General features: G+C 42.6%; 9 protein-coding genes across 9 annotated transcripts; 5 read left to right on the forward strand and 4 right to left on the reverse strand.

The window, feature by feature from the left end:
- Positions 1-564: 564 nt before the first annotated feature.
- V1512DRAFT_267647 (mitotic-spindle organizing gamma-tubulin ring associated-domain-containing protein) lies at positions 565-1,147 on the reverse strand. Its single transcript, XM_066917323.1, has 2 exons — positions 788-1,147; positions 565-742 (listed from the first exon to the last, which is right to left on the reverse strand). Exons 1-2 carry the CDS (start codon positions 962-964, stop codon positions 647-649), a joined length of 273 nt encoding a protein of 90 aa, XP_066769396.1. The 5' UTR covers positions 965-1,147; the 3' UTR covers positions 565-646.
- On the forward strand, positions 769-2,521 carry V1512DRAFT_88086 (uncharacterized protein). Its single transcript, XM_066918548.1, has 2 exons — positions 769-1,621; positions 1,671-2,521. The coding sequence occupies exons 1-2, from the start codon at positions 1,107-1,109 to the stop codon at positions 2,344-2,346; spliced, it is 1,191 nt and encodes a 396-aa protein (XP_066769397.1). The 5' UTR covers positions 769-1,106; the 3' UTR covers positions 2,347-2,521.
- Positions 2,289-4,217, reverse strand: V1512DRAFT_267650 (uncharacterized protein). Its single transcript, XM_066917324.1, has one exon. The coding sequence runs from the start codon at positions 3,924-3,926 to the stop codon at positions 2,697-2,699; it is 1,230 nt and encodes a 409-aa protein (XP_066769398.1). The 5' UTR covers positions 3,927-4,217; the 3' UTR covers positions 2,289-2,696.
- Positions 4,218-5,503: 1,286 nt separating this feature from the next.
- Positions 5,504-6,861, forward strand: V1512DRAFT_267651 (Sucraseferredoxin-like protein). The gene is made up of 2 exons (XM_066917325.1): positions 5,504-6,608; positions 6,661-6,861. The coding sequence occupies exons 1-2, from the start codon at positions 5,841-5,843 to the stop codon at positions 6,748-6,750; spliced, it is 858 nt and encodes a 285-aa protein (XP_066769399.1). The 5' UTR covers positions 5,504-5,840; the 3' UTR covers positions 6,751-6,861.
- A 69-nt stretch (positions 6,862-6,930) lies between these two features.
- On the reverse strand, positions 6,931-10,133 carry V1512DRAFT_255163 (glycosyl hydrolase family 65 central catalytic domain-containing protein; the record flags this gene model as incomplete). The annotated part of the gene is made up of 3 exons (XM_066914797.1): positions 6,931-8,058; positions 8,103-8,813; positions 8,862-10,133. 3 exons carry the CDS (start codon positions 10,131-10,133, stop codon positions 6,931-6,933), a joined length of 3,111 nt encoding a protein of 1,036 aa, XP_066769400.1.
- A 1,681-nt stretch (positions 10,134-11,814) lies between these two features.
- V1512DRAFT_230150 (armadillo-type protein) lies at positions 11,815-15,247 on the forward strand. Its single transcript, XM_066913940.1, has 6 exons — positions 11,815-12,075; positions 12,147-12,210; positions 12,260-12,365; positions 12,421-12,569; positions 12,621-12,824; positions 12,873-15,247. Exons 1-6 carry the CDS (start codon positions 11,936-11,938, stop codon positions 15,174-15,176), a joined length of 2,967 nt encoding a protein of 988 aa, XP_066769401.1. The 5' UTR covers positions 11,815-11,935; the 3' UTR covers positions 15,177-15,247.
- Positions 15,248-16,757: 1,510 nt separating this feature from the next.
- Positions 16,758-18,466, forward strand: V1512DRAFT_88158 (cyclin-like protein). Its single transcript, XM_066918549.1, has 3 exons — positions 16,758-16,871; positions 16,933-17,394; positions 17,445-18,466. The coding sequence occupies exons 2-3, from the start codon at positions 17,233-17,235 to the stop codon at positions 18,324-18,326; spliced, it is 1,044 nt and encodes a 347-aa protein (XP_066769402.1). The 5' UTR covers positions 16,758-16,871; positions 16,933-17,232; the 3' UTR covers positions 18,327-18,466.
- Positions 18,467-18,870: 404 nt separating this feature from the next.
- V1512DRAFT_267659 (mitochondrial 54S ribosomal protein uL2m) lies at positions 18,871-20,214 on the forward strand. Its single transcript, XM_066917326.1, has one exon. It carries the CDS (start codon positions 18,982-18,984, stop codon positions 20,164-20,166), a length of 1,185 nt encoding a protein of 394 aa, XP_066769403.1. The 5' UTR covers positions 18,871-18,981; the 3' UTR covers positions 20,167-20,214.
- Positions 20,215-20,216: 2 nt separating this feature from the next.
- Positions 20,217-21,554, reverse strand: V1512DRAFT_88181 (kinase-like domain-containing protein). The gene is made up of 3 exons (XM_066918550.1): positions 21,315-21,554; positions 21,257-21,265; positions 20,217-21,209 (listed from the first exon to the last, which is right to left on the reverse strand). Exons 1-3 carry the CDS (start codon positions 21,332-21,334, stop codon positions 20,267-20,269), a joined length of 972 nt encoding a protein of 323 aa, XP_066769404.1. The 5' UTR covers positions 21,335-21,554; the 3' UTR covers positions 20,217-20,266.
- Positions 21,555-21,787: the final 233 nt, after the last annotated feature.

Here is a 21,787-nt window from a genome sequence, read left to right on the forward strand (position 1 = left end):
CTAGAATCGGCCTGGGACGTGAACTCAGACGCGTCGAAAGCGCTGCACGTGACTAGGGTTACTGCATTTGGCTTTGTCAACACTACACCCCACACGGACCCTGACCGGGCTGGCTGAGGCTCAGATCGTTAGATGTATTGTAAAATAAGTTGCATAATCCTCGCCTTTCATATTCAAAATCTTCACATGTAATCTTCAACTTAGAAACATTGTAAACTTTGGTGTGAGAAGAGGAAAGAGGGAGGAGGGAAAGAAAGTGGGCAGCGCTGCATATAACCATCACCGCTTGGGCTGGCTGGTTGGCAACAGTAATGAACGCGTAAAAAACGCGACAAAATGTAAATAAACAACAGCAACAACGCGTTCACAAACAACTAATCGCGCTTTTTAATGATGCCGCTTATGGTTTGCATAATTGTTTACTATCTATGCGATTTTGTTTCTTGAACTTGCATTTAGATTCATACGCACTGCAAAATAGCGTATTGTGGCACTTCTCCTAAGCACACTACACTGTTGACAGCGTACGTACTTGCCGTTGGAATGTAAGGTGCTTTGACATTAGACAACGCTTCGGTGTTATTTAGTACATGATTGTCAAGCATTTTAAATCACTTTAATTTACAATTAAATGTATTATATGTATTTACAGGTCATTTATTGATTTCAACTCCGTTTGTATCTCTTTGTTATGACCCACTTGTAATGATGTGGAAGTATCCTGTAATCTTCTGACAGCAACCTAGAATTGTTAACAACATTTACATACAAAATCATCTCTACTTACGGCCAGTGCTTCAGGATTGATTCCATTCTCAAGCAACTTCACGCAGGTTTGCAATGCCTCTTTAGACAGGCCTGCATCTAGCAAAAGTGAAATCTTGTATAACACATCAAACTCTTCTTCTTTGCTTAGTCTTTGAACTGGCTTTGTTGGGGTTGACAGTTTGCTGTTGATGTTCATCTTCTCATGAAGGTATTGATAGAAAACACGGGAGTGAATATGTGCCCTAGAGAAACACGGCGTACCCCTGAATTCAGAAGAACGTAATTTTGACACGTTGAAATCTAATTACATACCCAAATGCAGCAACACCGAGGTAGAAATGTTGTGCCAAGGAAAGCGAAAGATTGGATACGCTTATGATCCAAAATACACGCGGATTGCAGACCTGTTACCGTCAAACATCGGACGGGCTACTTTAGTTGACGACCTAATCAAGTCTCGACATTTGCTTGATCATTGTCATAAAATAATTTCACCTTCATTAGCGTCTAAAGAGCAACTGACCAAATTCCACGACGCAAAATTTATATCTTTCTTGCTGGGAGAGGATGTGTCACTGAGTGATAGCGAGTTTGAAGATGAAACTGCAGAGAGAACGTTGCAAGCAAGGTTTGGGCTGGAGTTTGACTGTCCACTCTTTGAAGGATTAGAAAAATACGTCCAAGCAGTAGCAGGAACTACGATCGAATGTGCCAGGTATTTGCAAGAAGGATACAACACAAGCAAGACAGATCAATATGTTGCTATTAACTGGCATGGAGGGCGACACCATGCCGGTAAGGCTAAATGTTCAGGCTTTTGCTACGTTAACGATATTGTGTTGGGAATATTAGAGTATTTTTACACTGTTGAGATTCGATAGCACACACTAAATAAGTCACAGACTACGAAAAACGTTTGAGAAAGTCATGTATATCGACCTCGACCTGCACCATGGAGACGGCGTTGAAAAATCATTTGCTCATTCAAACACTGTCTTGACCTTATCACTTCATCGCTACGATAAAGGTTTTTTCCCTGGATCGGGAAACACCAAGTTCAACGGAAAAGCCAAAGGGCGGAACTACACCGTCAACGTCGGATTGAAACCAGGACTTGGCGATGCCTCGATGAACAGACTGCTGCAAGAGGTTATCACGCCAACGGTCAAACAATTTAAACCGGGCGTGCTGATTGTGCAGTGCGGAGCCGATGTTCTTGCGCGCGACCCAACAAAGGAATGGAATCTTAGCGTCAAGGGACACAGCGCAGTGATTGCCAAAATAGTCGACTATGGACTGCCTACGATGCTTCTAGGTGGTGGTGGGTATAATCACCCCGACGCTGCTCGTTTATGGTGTGCCGTGCTCGGTAGACTAACAATTGGCGACGAAGTTGATGGCTGGGATTTGATTCCAGAAGAATGCAATACGATAGAACAGTACGCCAAAGATGGATACGCTCAGTTTCCAGATGACACTCGTATTATTGAAGATCTTAATCTTCGCAACAACTTTCTGGACCGCGTGATCGAGCACATGAATGAGCAAACTAATAAAATACAAGACGATACATGTTGATACATATTGATACATATTGATACTCAGACAACAAAAATCTCGAGTATGAAAACTCGAGTATCCTTTAATGCATCTGTCCACAAACACAAGGATCCAGCAGTGTGACTTAGGACTACGACCTTGAGCAACTTTGTCCTGCCGCAAGTGTTTCCGTTGTCAAAGTATCGCGATTACCCAAGATGGTTTTGTGGTGCGTGTGAAAGCGCTATAGCAAGGCGGCCAGTGTATGTTGACCGTGCTATACTCAATTTTCACGATTGTGGTGTTCAGTTTTGTGGACACGTCATTAACTCTTGAACGCAAGTAATTGCTGGTGCTGTAATGTCTCTCATGTATAATGAAGACATTTCCTATTGGAGCAACTCATCAAGCATAGTGTCAAAACGACAAACTTTTTTGCGAACTGCAATTCCAGCCTTGCGTTTGTCAAGCTTGGCTTTTTCAGCCAATTTTCTGTGGTCACGTTTGCCTGCTAGACTCTGGCGTGTTTCCGTTCGCAAAATATAAGCACGATTATACGTGGATGACTCCTTATATTCTCGTGCTCGGGAAGATGTGTCTGAAAATGAACCGTTTACGTAGACAGGGGCATTATCTTTCTCGATAATGTTCAGATAATGAATCACTTTGTTATGCTTTGCCATGAGAGACTCTTGCTCTGCAAACCCGCGATCTGGCATCTCGTACCACGGCAGGGACATCAGGCCGGGATAGCATTCCACGTAGCGCAGTCTGTCCTTTACAGCTAAGATTTTCGAAAAACCGGCAGCAGTAATAGTTGGTGGACGCTCACCACGAGGTCCATTAACGATCAGTACTTTGAGTCTTGGCCAACGGTGGGTTTCACTCATGGCCAGTGCATAGTCCGAAAGGAGTGCATCGTTGAACGCAGATTGCATATACCTGGTGCGCACGCCAAACTCTACTGCTACCAAGGTGGATATGCTTAACAACGATAACAAATTTTCGCGACCCATTATAGGCGTTGTAACATCGTATATCTCGATTGTCACAAGCCATTTTGTAGTATTTCCAAGCACGCGCACAAAATCATACGGCATGAAGCTGTCCGTGATTTTGCAACACAGTGGATATATTTGCTTCTTGCTGGTCTCAATAAAGTCTCTATAACTGTAGTCTCTAGGCAAGTTGACGGGATTCAAAGGATAGTTCTCGACAAAGAGGCGGTAGAGCCGAAACGAGTCTTGGGCTTGCAATGCAAAGTACTCCCACAATGTTCGCACCACTTCTGGAGATAGGTCTTTAATATTTTCAGATGTAAGAAATCTTGCATGTTGCGCTACAACCAATGCAGACCTTTCTTTCAGCGACCGAGGGCCGACTTGTCTAGTTCTGATGGCTATTAATCCTTCTTTGCAGAACTCCAAGCTGCGATTCAGCCAAAAACTACGTAAAGGTCCAACAGAAGAATCAGTGTCCAATATATCATTCCGATCTTCATTACGTGCTGTCTGATCGTAAGTGAGGTGGAACATGTTCTCAGGAAGCTTTTGACGGCGGTCTTGCACTTTTCGCTTCTTCTGGATTGGCGTATTAGGAAAACCTCGACTTGAACTCATCGTCACCTAATTTGCAAATTGTACGTCACTGCTTGATCTACTTGACGTTTAAAAATGGCTAAAAGAATGTATTGACTTTATGCTGGACGCGTTCTGTGACTTTGACGTGTCGCGTTGTTGCGGGGTGTTCTGTAAGCACAGGGGGTTTGTACTCGCTAAATGGCGGATTAGTTGTCGCACGCCCTATTCAAAGCAGAGTCACACAGTTCGGTCGACGCGTTGTTGGATAAGAAAGTTACGAATATGCTGATTGATGTGGTGACCATACTGTTAATATAGTTTTGTATAGTGATTTAGGATAGGTACGAATAGTTCCTTGATCAAGTCTACAGTTGCACTAGGTGGTAGATTGAGCTCTAATTTTAGAGGGGTGTATTAGCGTCTGCCGTTTCTGCGTTGTTGCTTACAACAAACGAATTCATGTTTGTTCATACTGGTAGAAAAGACAGATAAATTACATGTAAATGTCCATATACGATGACAATAAGTCATTGCGCCATCATGCATATATACGTTTGGCTGAGCAATGTCTGTCGTCGTAAAGCCGGCGGGTCAAAACTGAACATGATCGAATACGGGTCAGCATCATAGGATGCGGCAATTGCACATTTGAATAAGCGTGGCCGACAGATTGTGTTGTATATTAAAGCAGTGTATTTGTATAACCAGAATTTGTTTAGGTTGATTTGTTTGATAATTTAGATAGTCAGTGATCTACAGGCATGGAGTATGAACGGTCTGTTTGACAGTTCAAGGTCCGTGTGGGGTCGAGTGTTGACAAAGCCAAACGCAGTAACCCTAGTCACGTGCAGCGCTTTCGACGCGTCTACCTGAAACCCTGGCGAGATGGTTATACAATTTTATTCTGTATGCTCACCAACTGTGCTGATAGTGCTTCTGACCTTACTATTAGACTTGAATTCCGACAAGGCGAAGGCCGATATCTGAATGAAGGATAAAAGTCTGGTCTTCTGTGTACTCGTGTCTCGTACTACCTCCTGCAGTGCTGCGTACTCTTGAAATGGGAATTGATTGTGATAAGTTGTGTTGTTCTGACTGTCTACTGCAGCCTGATTATCATGCAAATTTCTCTCGTTGCATTGTTTATACGACAAATCTTTTAATTTTGTTTATTGCCCTATAAGAGAAGATTTGTAAACACAATATATAAAACCTGAAAGTTATTTTTTTGTCGTAGGTTAGATCATGTAAAAAGAAGTCGGCATTGCACTTCAAAGAGAGAACCTTAGGATTGCCGTCTTGATTCGAAATCAATCTCTCTTCTAGATATTTTGTTATTTTAACATATTTTCACAGAAGTAAAATTAGTTGCTATATTATTAACTATCAATATTTTGGCATGCTTATTTCTCAATAAATCTATAAAAGAACAAATCATTCATTACATTCGCATCCTTATGAAACTGATAGTATATAGAAAGGAAGTAGTGCTACAGTATATAATACGAGTGTTTAAATGCACAACAACTTGCGTGATTTAAACTGTAAGTAACAAATACTTATTCTGCCTTTTGTTCTACTGTATTACGTACTGCACTTCTAGACGGATTTTGTATGCTGACATGTCCTTTGTTTGTGGTCAAAAACGTCCAACTTTAAATCATAGATTGATTTATCATATTTAAATCAACAGCACTAAATTAGTACTATAAAGGTGACTAATAATTAGTAAATAAAGAAAGAATAAATTCAAGGGAAAATTAGCTTCTTCTTCTTCTTGTTCATACAAAAGAACTGTTTAAATTAAAAGAAAAAAATAAATAGAAATCGGTAATGTCAACAAAATACGCGTCAACGCCTCATTAGCTAGCCTATGGTTTCCTCAAAATATAAATAACCTTCTTGTCCCCTCCAAAGTCAAGTCTGACAGGCTTTATTTCATAGCTTGTAAATATGGGACTGCTATCAAGAGTCAAATCTGCTGTTGTAGGAAGAGAAGACGAAAGCACTACTATATTACCTGTCGTACCTGAAGATGGATGCGATTATGTATGCGATACTTGCACCTCAAAGTTCCCTGCCTCGCTGAAATTCGAAGACACATATTTGTGGGGGTCGGTTAAGCCATGGAAACACCATTTACTGATATCAACCGGAAAGTCAGACTGGGCCCATGGACTTAGAGATGAGAAGGAGTCTTTGTCTGTTGAACTAGAGAGTTGGTCGCCAAAAGTGTCTGGTATTGGACGGGTCATGGTATCAAACTCATCGTTGGCTCCACCGCCTGGATATTTCGAAACATCAGATAGAAACGAAAGAAAATCAACATTTCTTGTCTTGCCAACTATGATTGAAGCAACCGGAGTACAAGCCAAAGACGCGACAAAGATTGCAGATACATTAGCCAGCATCAGTCGCCCAACCGATGCGTTCCCTTCTGAGCTATCAGGAGTCTCGTTCACGCACAGAGATCATTTCGCAGTCATTTTACTATGTTCGCATCGGACTCGCGACAAAAGATGTGGTGTTTCTGCACCGATATTGAAGAAGGAGCTTGAGCTGCATTTACGAGAGCATGACTTACTACGAGACGCAAGCGACGACCGACCGGGTGGCGTGCCAATTTACTATGTATCGCATGTCGGCGGGCACAAACTTGGCGGAAACGTCATCATTTATCGAAATAGCGGAGAGGGTATATGGATGGGTAGAGTAGAGCCTGTAAGTGCAATGCTTATCTGCTACATATAGACATCACTAACTGAGATTTTAGAAGCATTGTAAGGCAATTGTCGAAGAAACGGTTCTACACGGACGAGTTTATCCGCACAGCTTACGCGGAGCATTCAAATCAGACTGGTGATGACTGTCGGGGCACTACCGCTAAAGCAGATAGATATATAACTTAGGGGACAATTTGATTGTCCTTATAATGTAAAAACTAATACTTTGAAACACAATTCTTACAACGGCCATATACTACTGTTACAAACCCAAAAAAGACCTATTTAACTCCAATTCTCAATTCATCGACCCTGTTGAGTTATGCCTCTATGACCGCAAACTCTGCGACAGTAGCACCAACATCACCATATCTGCCAGAAGTATCATGTGAACCTTCAATGACCAGCACCATCCATCTCGTACTAACTTTCTCTGACAAGTCAATTTCAGTTACGTTTCCAACGTGAAGCCGTACATTCAGTGCCGTGGCTGCGTCGTAAGGTGTCGAAATGTTCACAACGTGGTTTTCGATGGGCCATTTAAATTCGAGATCACCATATACAGTGTTGTGAACATGCTCGCCGCCGTTCACACGTTCCGCGAACCCGACCGAGACCGCGGTCGGCGGAATACGGCCCCAGTTCAAACTCACGCCAGACACGTTCCTGGACTGTCCGAGATCGACCAACAGTGCAGACGCATTTCTCGACTGTGGCTGCCACGAAGTCGAGTTGGATCCGTCGACTGCTGAAATGGGGAAGTGGCCAGAGACCCAAGTCGTGTTGGAAATAGCGGGTTGACATTGAGCCACATTGCCAGCTATTATAGTGCCATTCAAGTCGGACCGACGAGTTGGAACTACAAGCTGTTCACCTGGGCGGAGCTCATGATTGCCTTGCATCTTTCCACTTCCGATTCGCACGACGACAGGATCCTTTTGTAACAAATCACTCTTGTCATTGTAATAGTCACCATGAATCAGCATACTAGAGTCGGCAATATCATCGCGTTTGTCCTTTTTTGAAGACAGATAATCTTCTAGCTCAAAGTCTCCATCCAACGAGGCAGGAAGCGATCGACGCAAATAAATAATTGTTTCGTTCAGATTCAAACTGACGTCAAACACATGATTCCGCCATTTCATCCCCTTGACTATGTATCCATTTTCGATCTGAGGAGGCAGTGCTGGGTTCAAATAGAATGCGTCTTCTCGAGGCCTGAAGCCAGTAAATCCGTGCGTCAGCACCTGTAAGAAACCACCATGACCAGTCAAAAACGGAAATGCAGGTCTCGTACCACCGTTTGTGGTCGCATTATCGTTAATCTGTTCAGAAAATTGATAAAACGGAGCTCTTAAATACGGCTGAGAAGCATAGAGCAAATAGGTGTAAGAAGCACATCCAGATGGACTGAGCTCGGCCGCATTGATTGCAAATATGGCCCACGTCTGGCACAGTTAGCATGATCTTAACATTAACAATCCTGTCTTACCATAGCGGGACCGTCAGCACTCTGCGCCATCGCATAGAAATCCAAGTTGTTGACACTCAAATCGTAAGAACTCTTAAACTCTAGTGGGTAGTTTATTAACACGACATCTGCCTGCTTGATCTCAACCGATCCATTCATAGTTGTAAATTCCAACATCAAATTCGCGTCTTCATCAATTGGAAGATATATGTTCTCTTCTATGTCTTGCCACTTCGGATCCGACCGTAGTCCTAATACTTCTGAAGCCCGTCTGGCCCAGCTCATTACCTTTGAAATGCCAGCGTTGGTAAAAGCACCATTGTTGATATGATTAGCGTATTCATCAGGATCAGTCATATTGAGTGTGTAGTAATAACCTCCCGTGGACTGATTCTTAATAACATATGATGCAAACATGTCAGCAGCGTCACGAATGATAGGATATCCTTTCTCTGCCAGCCAGTTGGTATCGTTTGACAACAAGAACTGGCTCCAATGCGCTTGAGCAATATCAACGTTGATATGATACTGATAGTCAACACATGGGCCTGTCGCGGAGCAGTTCCCAAAGCGTCCGCTAGTCCATGAATATATAGCCCCACTCAAGTTATAAGACTGAGCATTTTCGATCGATTGATCGTGAATTCTCTGGCGAAAATTGTTGATATTTTCTGCGTGTTTGGGATATAGCACACTTAAACCCGGATGCATCCACGTGTCGGCGTCCCAAAACTAGAAAGTTAGCATGCATAAACAAATATTTGACAAGACTGAGCTCACAATCTGTCCGGCGTAAGAGTCAGAGCTCAATCCAGACACCGCTATAGAAGTATCACCGCGCCCAGTCGGTTCCTGCCCCGATCTCAATGCCGATAGCAAATGAAAAATAGAAGCCCTAGCTGAGATCTGTAGCTCAATATCACCGGGAAATATAATGTCACCCTCTTCCCACAACTTATGCCAGCCCAAGACATGATCCGCCTTTGCCAGTCTCCAGCCAATAGCTGCTGCAACTCGCGCGGTGAATATGGCGACGCGCTTGGGATACACATAAGCGTCTGTGGAAGCGATACCAACATATTTGTAAACAGTGAATGGTTCGCCGGCATTCAAATTAACGTAGAACTCCTGTGATATAGTTGACGGATGATTAGATGCAAGGGATGAATTCGTACGACTCGACAAATTAACGGCACCGTCGTCCGAAAAGGCAAGCTGAGAAAATTCAAAAGCACGAGTGTTGTTCAGTCCATGCGGTTGAACTTCAGACCACATCCCTGCGCTATCACTGTAGCCAGTGTCAACGGCTTGCGTACGATAGGATCCGGCGCCTTCCAGTATATCAGCAATTTTAACTGTAGTATCGACTTCTGATGTAATAACTAATCGTTCCATTGCCAGTGTAGGAATAACTCGATGAGCCAATATTTCGTACTTCAGGCCGATTGCGTTTGACTTGTTGCCATTCGGGGCCCAGATAAGCTCTGTTTCCACTATGCCGTCCTTCAAACTCAGCGATTGAGAGTAGTTGTGAACCTTATCACTGTCGGCGTTGACAGAGAATTCATCGCCATGAGCTTTGACGAACAAGCTTGACCACACCGGTAGCGTGGATATAACACTTTCACCTCCTCGCTTCAACAACTCTGGAAAATTTGTTCCAGTGGTATTTGACTGCAAGTCCCAAAAACCAGCAATGTAAGCACCAGTGAACCGAGATGAAAATAGCGGCCACCCATTTGTGGGATCTTCTCCATCTACACCACTACCGTCTTCACTATCGACGGCATCAACCGCGTACCCAGTCCCTTCTAGTGGTAACCGCGCACCAATATAACCGTTCGACACGTATGGTTGTATTTGAAATCTATTTGTAGAAAAAACATTGTTGGTCAGAGTCCACCGGTCAGCATCATACGACACTCCATCTAAAAGAGGGTCTGATTCGATGCCAGCATCAAGTGACAGCTGTTTCTTGAGTAGTCGTGAGACATTAGCCGATGCAATTGACGCAAGCACAGTAGATAGTATCAGCAAGTCTGAAAACCGCATTCTGGCTATGCTGTTCAGAGTATATAAATGAAAGTAGAGTACTACTTAATTGTAGCTCATAAAAGGAAAGAAACCAAAATTCATAAAAGACAGAAATGCACTCTAATGTATTCTATCTATTCGTGGTATTAAAACAGAAAACAGACCGGAAAAAAGAGTGTATTTATAGGAAGGAATGATCTTCAAATGCGGAGGTTGTGGAGTAGCCCAAGGTACCATTAGGAAGTTGCCGACCACTTACGTAATTAGTGTTCTGTTTTGCTACTTATCGCTTTTTATCGTACACCATACTTTAGATTTGTGTCTTAAAGATAAATAAGCATTAAACGCTAATACAGGGATAAACCTTATTAATGCGCGATGACGATCTTGTTCTGAAATGGAATGACAAGCCTGTATATATCATCACGAGATATCTAATAGAGAGTCAGAAGAGGGGATTTTAGAACGGTTTATAAATGTTGCCTGAAGAGCTTGAAACCGGTGTTAAACTTAAGCGTTAAAAACTGAGGCAGATTTAATGACTGAACATCATGTTCATATCGATGGACCCTGAATGAACTTACGATATAGCGTTGGTCCATATGTTGTAAATTATCGAATGCTATTTCACTGAGCGATGACAGAGTAATGTAGCAGCAGATCTCTGATGCTCACCCAGACCTTCTATGCTAATCGATTTTAAAACTGGCTCATGACTAGGTGTGCCATTATTCAGTTTAGCCTCATAAAAATGACCAAACTATCGAAATGTACACTACAACTGATACAGCCAAGTAGAATCAGTATTGCTGAAATACGAGGAAGATCAGACTTGTTATGAGTAGTCGTCGACTTTACCATTAAGCTATAACCCCTTATATTTTATTATATATTTTATTATATATTTTATTATATATTTTATTATATATTTTATTATATATTTTATTATATATTTTATTATATATTTTATTATATATTTTATTATATATTTAATAGCTGTATAATATTATTTATCTAGTAAAAATAAGCGTATTATAGGATTTGATTTATTAGGTACATATATATATATCAATGAGAGATAGAATTGAATTAACAAAATGAGTTTACTGCGCATCTTAACCAGCATAGGAAATCTTTTAAATAATAATAATATTAGTCATATCAATCCTTACCTAGCCTTTGTAAGTTATACTACTTATAGCAATTATACAAATAGCTTTAGGTTAACTAATGATTATACAAATAATAATATAACTTTTATATTGAGAGCAACTGTAGAAATCTAGCAGGCCGGAGTAAACCTGTTCTTGATTCTCTTCGACCAGGTTTAACTTGGTAAACCAGATATGGCGGTCCACGAATTAGCAATTTCAATACAGATACAACTAGTTATAAGTATAATATTAAACAGCTCCATAACACAAAGAATAAACAGTTTGCACAGCAAATCCAGTCTCTTAAATGCGTAAACTTTCTCAGAATCGCTTCATTTCAGGCCAAATAAACAAAACAGAACAATACAGACAAGAATACAGTTCAAAAAAAAATATAATTGTCTACATCATATTCAACAATATACAAATCATATACAACTAGAATACTTCTCCAAAAGCTGTAGATTCTCGAGGCTCACAACCCAAAACTCTAACTCGAGGCCAACTCTTACTCCACGCCATTCCCTTCACTTCCAATCCCAACACACTATATATACGACCAACGATCAACGTCTCATTATCGGGCAATATTCGGTCAGATTCAGTGTTTAAATAAATTAAGAATCAAAAAAGAATTTTGAACTTCTTACGAAACTTGTTCGAACGATGGCTACGCTAACGTCCGCGACTTCGTTGCTTGCCCTTCTGGACGAGCCTGATCCAAACTTGCAGGTTTATGCGCTGGATAATCTGAACAAGGTCGTCGACGAGTTTTGGGCAGAGATAACGGATTATGTTACTAGAATGTATGCTTGATTTGAGTCCAGCATTGAACTGGATTGCTTGGGTTTTTGGATTTCGCTAACTGGCCACAAAGAGAGGAACTATATGAAGATGACAAGTTTCCACAATCGCGACTGGCTGCTCTTGTTGCATCTAAGGTTAGCTTCAATTGAAAGAAATGGGGATGACAATGTTAATCGGAATAAGGTATATTACCATTTAGGAGAGTTAGACTCGTCAGTACAGTTCGCGCTTGCTGCTGGTGATCTGTTTGATTTGTCTGTCAAGACTGAATATGTTGAGACCATTGTGTGTAAGTGGAATTGATCATTTACTTTTGGAGCAATGGATACTTATATGAATCATAGCCAAATGCATCGACTCCTATATTCGCAGCAGTCAAATCGTGTTTGACTCTCTGAAGAAGGATCAACCTGAAACTATCATAAATTCTAATCTTGTTGGTGTCGTTGAGCGGATGTTTAAACGCTGCATTGAAGCTGGTGAATACAAGCATGTATGTGATGATTTCCGTTCGGTTCACAGACACGAATGCTGACCAAAATAGGCCATCGGAGTTGCATTAGAAGCAAGACGATTGGATACGATTGAAAAATGCATCAATCACGCGTTTCATGGAATTATCAAGGCAAATGGATCCAACGGTGTTGATGAACAAGCCAATTCTGGAGAAAGTGCTGGTGCTCTACTGATTAACTACGTTTTTGAGGCATCTATGGCTCTTGTTACCAATAAGCGCTGGCGTGATGAGGTTCGTAACTACTTGGTGGGTGTTATTGTAGTTACTGACTAGGAATAGGTCCTTGATAGAATGGTGTCATTACTGTTGAAGTTACAAAATCCTGACTACTTTACTGTAGCCAAGATTCTTGTTAATCTGAACGACTCTCAAACAGCAGGAAGTATGCTACTAGAGTTGCTGACAGAAAACTCCGAGAGTTCACTTCTTATTGCCTATCAGATTGCGTTTGACCTTGTCTCGTCAACTTCACAGGAATTTCTCGGAAAGGTCGTGCTGGCGCTTGAAAGCAGTACCACCCCCGGAACTGCACAGGCGTTGAAGATTTTGAGCGGTGTCCCTACACTTGACATCGAACTTACTTTCCTGTATGACAACAACAAGACCGATCTGTTGATTTTGAACAAGACAAAGGAGACACTAGAAGCGCGGAACTCCATTTTCCACAACGCGGTCACGTTTGAAAATGCGTTTTTGCATGCCGGAACTACTGCAGATGGCTTTTTGCGAGACAATCTCGAGTGGCTTTCCAAAGCTATGAACTGGAGCAAGTTCTCAGCTACTGCTGCATTGGGTGTCATTCACAAGGGTAATTTGTCGCAAGGCATGAACCTGCTTAAACCATATTTGCCTACCGATACTACTGGACAGGCAGGCGGACCACGATATTCACAGGGCGGAAGTTTATATGCCCTTGGTCTTGTGTTTGCCGGACACGGAAAGGATGTTTTAGACTTCCTGCGTCAGCATATCCAGGAAGGCGCAAACGGTCCAGGTGGATTGGAGATGGAGATTGTACAGCATGGAGCGGCCCTCGGTATTGGTGTTGCTGGCATGGGTGCTTGCGACGACGACATTTTTGAGGAGCTGAAGAGTGTTCTGTTTTCAGATTCCGCCGTTGCCGGCGAGGCAGCTGGTCTTGCAATGGGTTTGGTCATGCTGGGCTCTGCCAGCGACAAGGCATTGGAAACGATGCTTCAGTATGCACATGAGACTCAGCACGAGAAGATTATTCGTGGATTGGCTGTCGGTATTGCATTGTTAATGTACGGAAAGGAGGAACAGGCCGATTCTTTAATTGACCAGTTGCTTGACGAGCAAGATCCTATCTTGCGGTACGGTGGCATTTTCACAATTGCATTGGCGTATTGTGGTACCGGTAACAACACTGCAATCAAGCGACTGCTTCACGTTGCAGTTTCAGACGTTAACGATGATGTACGACGAGCGGCTGTGATGTCGCTTGGATTCATCTTGTTCCGCAATCCGACTGCTGTTCCACGCATGGTTGAGTTGCTTTCCGAGAGTTACAACCCACATGTCCGATATGGAGCTGCACTTGCGTTGGGTATATCATGTGCCGGAACTGGATTACCAGAAGCGATTGACTTACTCGAACCAATGTTGAACGATCCTACTGATTTTGTTCGGCAAGGAGCGTTAATTTCGTTGGCCATGATTTATATTCAGCAGAATGAGCAGACATCGCCTAAAGTTGCTGCATTACGGAAGACTTTTGCCAAGGTTATCTCAGAGAAACATGAGGATGCGATGGCCAAATTTGGTGCTGCGTTGGCACAGGGTATCATTGACGCCGGTGGCCGAAACGTGACCATCAGTTTCGAAAACCGACAGACCGGGACTCTCAACATGAACGCAATTGTTGGCTTGACTGTATTTTTACAGTTTTGGTACTGGTTCCCGTTGACGTGTTTCTTGTCGTTGAGTTTTACACCTACTGCCATCATTGGAGTACGTTCTGATCTCAAAATTCCCGAGTTTTCATTCTTTTGCAACGTAAAACCGTCGCGGTTTGCTTATCCCCCCAAGACTGAAGAGCAGACTAGTAAAGCGCCGGAGAAGGTTGCGACTGCTGTGCTGTCTACCACAGCTCGTGCCAAGGCTCGCGCGAAAAAGACCGAGAAGGAACGCGCGGAGGCAGAGATGGAGGTTGACGAAAAGGAGCCTGAAGTTGCGGCAGAGGCGACTGATGGTACGATCGAGGAAGCTGCTGACGGAGCTACTGAGATGGACGTCGAAGAAGAAGAATACGACGAGGTCATTGCGGAAGAAGAGGTTGAAGACAAAAAGGATATCAAGGGGTATAAGATAACAAACATGTCACGAGTCTTGCCTGCGCAGCTAAAGTATCTTTCATTTTCACGAGATGAGCGATTCACGCCAGTGAAGAAGTTTCGGTCATCAGGAGGTATTTTGGTTATGCGGGACAACGCCGGGCTGCGGGTTAAGACTCCGTTTATCAAGACCGTGAGAGAGCGAAACTTGCCGGTTGAAGAGCAAGATGAAGAAGATGAGGCTCCAGTGCCGGAAGAGTTTGAATACGAGACCGATACCGAGTTATAGTGTACTTATCTAGTTGTTACATAGCGTGCTTACATATATATATTCATATTTCAAGAAATTAATTAAGGGAGGTCATAAGAAGTTGTTAGTTGCGGCTCTTTTGTGTTGTAGAGGGTATAGTACGCATACACGATACTCAAAGAAGGCAGAACTGTGTAAGGAAGGGGTTAGGTTGATAGTAAGGGGTGGCAGCTAAGTTAAAGATCACGAGGCAAGACAAAATGGCGTAAAAGTGTTTGTGTCGCTGTTGTGTAACAGTCATGCAACTTGTGTAACATTAATCTCTCGCGCACGTCCGTCAATTTGGCGAAAGAGATGACATTCTGCGCACTGAGAGGACCGATAGTCGAAAGGTCCTTCTCGCCCTAAGAAAACATACATACTTTGTGATCGGTAGCATCGGAACTCTGAACTGTAGATTAATCTTCACCACAAATTGAGACTTTGATAGGAGCAGTATAATGTCTTCATAAACCCACTTTCTTTTTTGAATCACTTAATAGACATTGTAAAGAATTTGATTTGATTATGTGCCAATTAAAGATTTAAATGAGATAAAATGAGACAGTCCTGATATGTAAAATAAGGTTTAAAGGAATTTAAGGTTTAAAGATTGATATGCTATTATGGGAATATATTGCTCAAGTAGTGTCATACATATAGTAAGCGTGTAACAGGTGGAATGTTAGCCAAAACTGGGTATAAATACAGAAGGCGTAAAGGAATACAGCAAAAAGAGATTTACAATCCAACGCCGGCGTGCGCACGTACCTGCAAATTATTGAAGTAGACGCGTAGAATGCGAATAATATGCTGAGGCTGGCGACACGAAAGTACGTGTTATTGAGCCTTGGCGGTAGGGACATTGAAAAGATTGAAGATGTCGCAGATTTTGTGAGTTAATAGTAAGTAACCTCAACTCATAGAATGGCACTATGAACGAGTAAACAAATAGGGGATTAATTTGGATTCCATGATATAACGTAGATAATTTCTGTTTTCCAGGGTCTGCTTGGTTCTTCATTACAGGACAATGAACTGAAATAAGATAGAGAGGTTAAATATCATACACATTCGTTTTGCAAGCATTATTTACATTCGTTGTGACATTCTTTTTAGCATCATAGTTCATTGTAAGTTCTTTTTTTATTGAATATGGAGTCGAAGCCGCCCCTTGCTTATATTTGTTGATGGTGACACGGTGAGAGTATGAAAAATGTAAGCAAGGGCGGGAATCATAGAGGGTTTTGTGCTACATAGTACAACCTTGTTAAAATAAGGTTCAAAATAGAGTTCACTATGACAACACTACTTCTTTTGATTGATCTTTGCTCGTGACAAGAGAACTAACGCGTCGTAGCCATTTTTACAGAGTTTGAACAAGTACATTCAGCATATTTCAAAGCATCAATACGCATAATCTAATTCAATTATCAATTACTGTGTGGAATTCAATACTATACAAAGCATTTTAATTATTGTGTACAAACTTCAATAGTTAGATCGGCTGGGTTGGCTTGAGTTTGACGTTTCTGTTTAACCAACATTCCAAACCGCCGCGCACACATTCCTCAGCCTTTTACCGTCTCCACCCCTTTGAGTCGGTCTCTCACTGAGAAGAATTTATCGTGTCTGATCTTGTTCTCACAATTTTAACGCGTCCGTGGGCATTACCGCATTCCTCGATACATACTGGTAATTTCCCCCTTCCATTTTAAGCTCGCCCTTCCAAATCTGAACTAACCTCCTTCCATAGTTCAAGTCTTTTTTATATCGTCTGGTTTCCCTGTTTTATCTTACTTCTCAAGATATTACAATCATAACCACTATTCATCTTCTCTTTTGCTTTGCAGTTGCTTTGTTGCTCGTTTGCTTAATCACAAGTCGCTCCTTCCTGAGCTTTTAAGTCACTCTTTCACTGTCAGTTTTGCTCATCCCTTCGGATCTAAGTCCTATCAGTCATTTTTGTCGCGATCTGCAAATTTCAATTCCCTGTTCAATCACTCAATTAAGCAAAATCATTTCTAAGCAAAGTACCCAGAGCATATTATCAGCAATGCATTCTCAAAGCTATCCGATCTCGCCTGCTTCAGAGCCTGTCGCGTTTACAAAGAAGACTAGATATAGCCCGCGTTTGGAAGAATTTGAATCTCGTGCTGTCACTCAGATGGAGGACGAATATGCTGACGAAATTGCTGAACATCAAAAAGCAATGGAGGTATGTACTTCGTTAAATTTTGAAATTTACGCGTTTTAACAATTTTCTAGATGGCTACCATTCCAGACGTTAACATGATGGATTTGCAACCAGAACTTGAATGGCATATGCGTCCATATCTTCTTGATTTCTTGGTAGAGTCGCACTTGTCTCTACGCTTACATCCACAGACTTTGTTTCTCGCAGTCAACTTGATTGATCGTTACTGTTCAAGACGTGTTGTATTCAAAAAGCACTACCAACTTGTGGGCTGTGCTGCTCTTTGGATTGCGGCGAAGTACGAAGACAAGAAGGATCGCGTTCCTACAGTTCGTGAGTTAAAGATTATGTGCTGTGATGCCTACGAGGAAGACATGTTTGTTCAGATGGAAGGTCACGTTCTCAGCACTCTTGAGTGGAATATTGGCCACCCTACTACCTATACATTCCTGACGCAGCGTCTCAGATATTCTCGCAGCTCGGTCTTGGACAATCTGACGCACTATCTTTCTGAAATGTGCCTCTTCCACAAAGCATTTCTTGGATTTGCTCCTTCAGTCATTGCCAATGCTTCAATCATCGTTGCTCAGCACATCCTTCAAAGTCAATGTGCGTCGGTTACGTCTGAGGACGAATCTCAGTGTGTCACATTGTTATCACAGTATATCATGCACGCCAGTTCACAGTCTCTTCAGAAGAAGTTCTCGTCGGCGGCATTTTCTCAGGTCTCTGTCGCGCTCCAAGACTTTGTCGTTCGCCAGCAACACGCAGTCTCAGAACTTCCTCCTACACCACCTCCTTCTTCCCTCACTCCGATCAAGCAATATGCTTGCGACCGTAGTGCCGAGATGATCAATACCGCTACTTATGCGGCGCAGAGTGCATACATTACACCCCCTTGCTCTCCAGACGAGGTCAGCACTGCTAACTTCCATATGCAGACAACATGCTAAATCAAGCACTGTCAAAACTAGTCACGGTCTTATTTTTTTAAAGCTTAGCTACACAACAGCTATAGCGAGTCACTCATTTAGAAAGCTTTTTATTATTGCGAAATAAGAGAGGAATGCATATTATTGCATGACTCGTTTCATTCATGTGAATACTATTATCACGATCATCTTCACTTGTGACATATTGTGGGTTTTTATTAGAGAGTTTAAAGTTGTGCCTATGTGTGTATATTTGTCCATGATCTACTGTAATTTATAACGTTATCGGTGTTAGGTTGTTATGAATGTTTCTTTTCTTTATCTTTTTTATATCTTTTTTTGCCATTTGCATTATTCGGCTTTTATTGTCATGTCTTTTTTATTCTTATGGTGCATTTGTGCTCAATTGCTGATTGCTTTTGACATTCAAGTTACTCATTTGAATGCGCTGGTCGCGATCTAAATACAAACATGTTTAATATTGACTTTCAAACGCGTAGTCACATGATATTTAAATGCACAGACGCAATACCTTAATGCAGGAGTAGTTTGTGTAAGCAGAGGGTATAGTACTTAATTTGATAACTCGCGGCTCGGAACAAAAATCTTCTCGTGCAACAAGACTCGGGTGCTACAGTATAGCAACCATATTTCACAGACTTGTCCGAGTGTATCAATGCTGCGGCCAGTACATATGCTGACTACGCGCTGTGCACTGTATGCATCGCGAGCGCTGCATACGTCTGTGCGGTTGTCAGCAAACAACATGCCGACCAGGACATCTAGCCTTGTACGTCTTCCCGCAACGACCAGACTCGAGGATCTTGGATTGGATGTGTCTGCTAGGAATGACGTTAACTCAATTTTTGCTACAGAGGAGTCGCAAGACTTGGAAGTTGCAATCAAGAGACGGAAGGTACAGGGCGTGGAGATTAAGACTTACAAGGCAAGTTCGCCGTCACTGCGATGGCTTCGACGGCCTGTGCACCGACACCTATGGCCTGGCAGACCGTTGAATAAGCTCACTATAGCGAAACGGAAAACCGGAGGACGGAATTTTACTGGACGCATCACGGCACGTCACATCGGTGGTGGACACAAGAACAGATTGCGAATAGTTGATTTTCAACGAAAAGAACCGGGACAGCAGACGGTTGTCAGAATCGAGTACGATCCTGGACGGACTGCACACATTGCGTTGCTGAAGCATGACAAGACAGATATGTTTTCGTACATTTTAGCTCCAGACGGGCTGCGTTCCGGGGACAAGGTCGAGAGTTTCCGGGCCGGCATTCCTCAAGAAATGCTGGAGGCCGGGCTAGATCCCGCAGTTTTGAACGCGCGTACGAACCGTCGTGGGAACTGTCTCCCGCTTTCGATGATTCCTGTCGGCACTGTTATCCACAACATCAGTCTCCGTCCAGACTCCAAAGCGCAACTGTGTCGCTCGGCCGGCGCTTCGGCTAGATTACTGTCTAAGCATCCCGACATGTCTAACGGCAGAGGAATGGCTGTTATCCGTCTGCGGTCGGGCGAAGAGCGCTTGATTATGCTTGAAGCGTGCGCAACAATCGGCATGGCCAGCAACCACGAGCACCAATACGCGTCACTTGGCAAGGCTGGTCGTAATCGCTGGTTCGGCCGAAGACCGCACGTTCGTGGTATGGCTATGAACGCACACGATCATCCTCACGGTGGTGGCAGAGGTAAATCTAAAGGTAACGTGCCGTCGCAGAGTCCTTGGGGTCAGCTCGCGAAGGGATATAAGACCAGAAGGGGCAAGAACATCAATAAGTTAAAGGTGCGCGATAGACCGCGTGGCAAGTACAAAAAACAGCAGCCACTCCTTATCAAGACTTAGTTTTGTATTATATGTCTGTATATATAGAATTAAACAAATTTTCAATTAGTTGTGTTTTACGTTTGTAGGCAAATGCGATTTATAAATTACCTCTCCAAGCTCACATTCCATAACTCGAAGGTATTTGAGGTGGCCCCATTAGGTTCGAAGGATGAAGCATCATGTCCACAGGATCCTGCCTGGCTGGAGTATTGTATTCCGCAAACCACGGATGCTTCAAAGCGTCCCTAGCCGAGACTCTTGATTCGGGTTGAAGCTGTAGCATTGAATTTAACAAATCGAGACCGAGGGGATCGATTTGCCGTACAATAGCATGCAAATCTTGCGGTGGGTATACTGGGTAGTTTGTTCTGTAGTGCGGAAGTTGCGTGATGTTTAGCCACGTCCGTTCGGATGGAGTACCCATCAGTCTAAAAATTTTGAGCAACTGGTCCTCGTTTGTGGTTCCAGGAAAAAGTGGCCGACCAGTGTACATTTCGGCCATGATACAGCCAGCTGACCACATGTCGATTGAAGTAGAGTAAGTTCGAGAACCAAGAAGTACGTCAGGAGCACGATACCACAACGTAACGACTTCGTTAGAAAATGTGTTGACCGGAATCCCAAATGCTCTGGCAAGTCCAAAATCGCCAAGTTTGAGCTGTCCTTTATTGTTGATTAAAAGATTTTGTGGTTTGAGGTCACGGTGCAGCACACGATTGTCATGACAGAACGCAATTCCTTGTAACAATTGGTACATGAACGACTTGATTGTAGCGTAATCCAGCGCTCCATGATCTCCTCTGCTATCCATGTATTTCTTCAAATCTGTATCCATGTATTCAAAAACCAGGTTAAGCCTGTTCTCGGTATGAATAACGTCGTACAACGACATCACATTCACATGCTTCAATTCCTTCATTAAAGAGATTTCACGAATAGCAGTCGACGGCGTGCCTTCTTCACTATCCAAATTAATCTGCTTCAAAGCTACCAGCTCTCCAGTCGCTCTGTTCCGGCCTTTGTAAACAGTAGCATAAGTGCCTTCTCCTAGCTTCTCCAACCTATCTGCAGTTAGAACACCCGCAACGCTACCAGATAAACTACATACTGTTGATATCTATAAAGTCAGCAACTTAATAAGGCAAACTAACATCAAATAAACTTACTGTGACGAACTTCCAGACATCTTTTTTAGTCTATAAGAGACTATACTCGAGTGGAAAGATGCCTGCTCAGTGTGGCGGCTTTCTCAGAACAGTACTACACTTTTGAGCCGCACTCACATAGTATCACGATTTCATTTTTCGCTTTGGGATTCGGCGAGGTTTAGTTGATGGAACGCAGTAAAATCAATTGATTAGTGGTAGAATTAATAAGTGCATAGGTGCGTACGTTCGTGATGTCACTTGTTTGCTTTCAAAAATATTTGATTTGGTTAAGGAAATAGTGATATCTAGTCAACTCCTTGAAGGCACTTTTTAAGCAATTGTGACCTGATTGCAGCGTAGCCTACTGAGTGTATTACAGTCGGAAATGTGATAGACCACACAGATACTCTAATTGAGTATTCTACGACTGTCGCATAACATTCTTAGATTGGTGACGACAAGGCACAATCACACCTACTTTACGTCAAGAT

This window comes from Lipomyces arxii (genome assembly GCF_038497795.1).
Source record: "Lipomyces arxii strain Phaff 12-163 unplaced genomic scaffold V1512scaffold_27, whole genome shotgun sequence".
In the NCBI taxonomy this organism is placed as follows: Eukaryota; Fungi; Ascomycota; class Lipomycetes; order Lipomycetales; family Lipomycetaceae; genus Lipomyces; species Lipomyces arxii.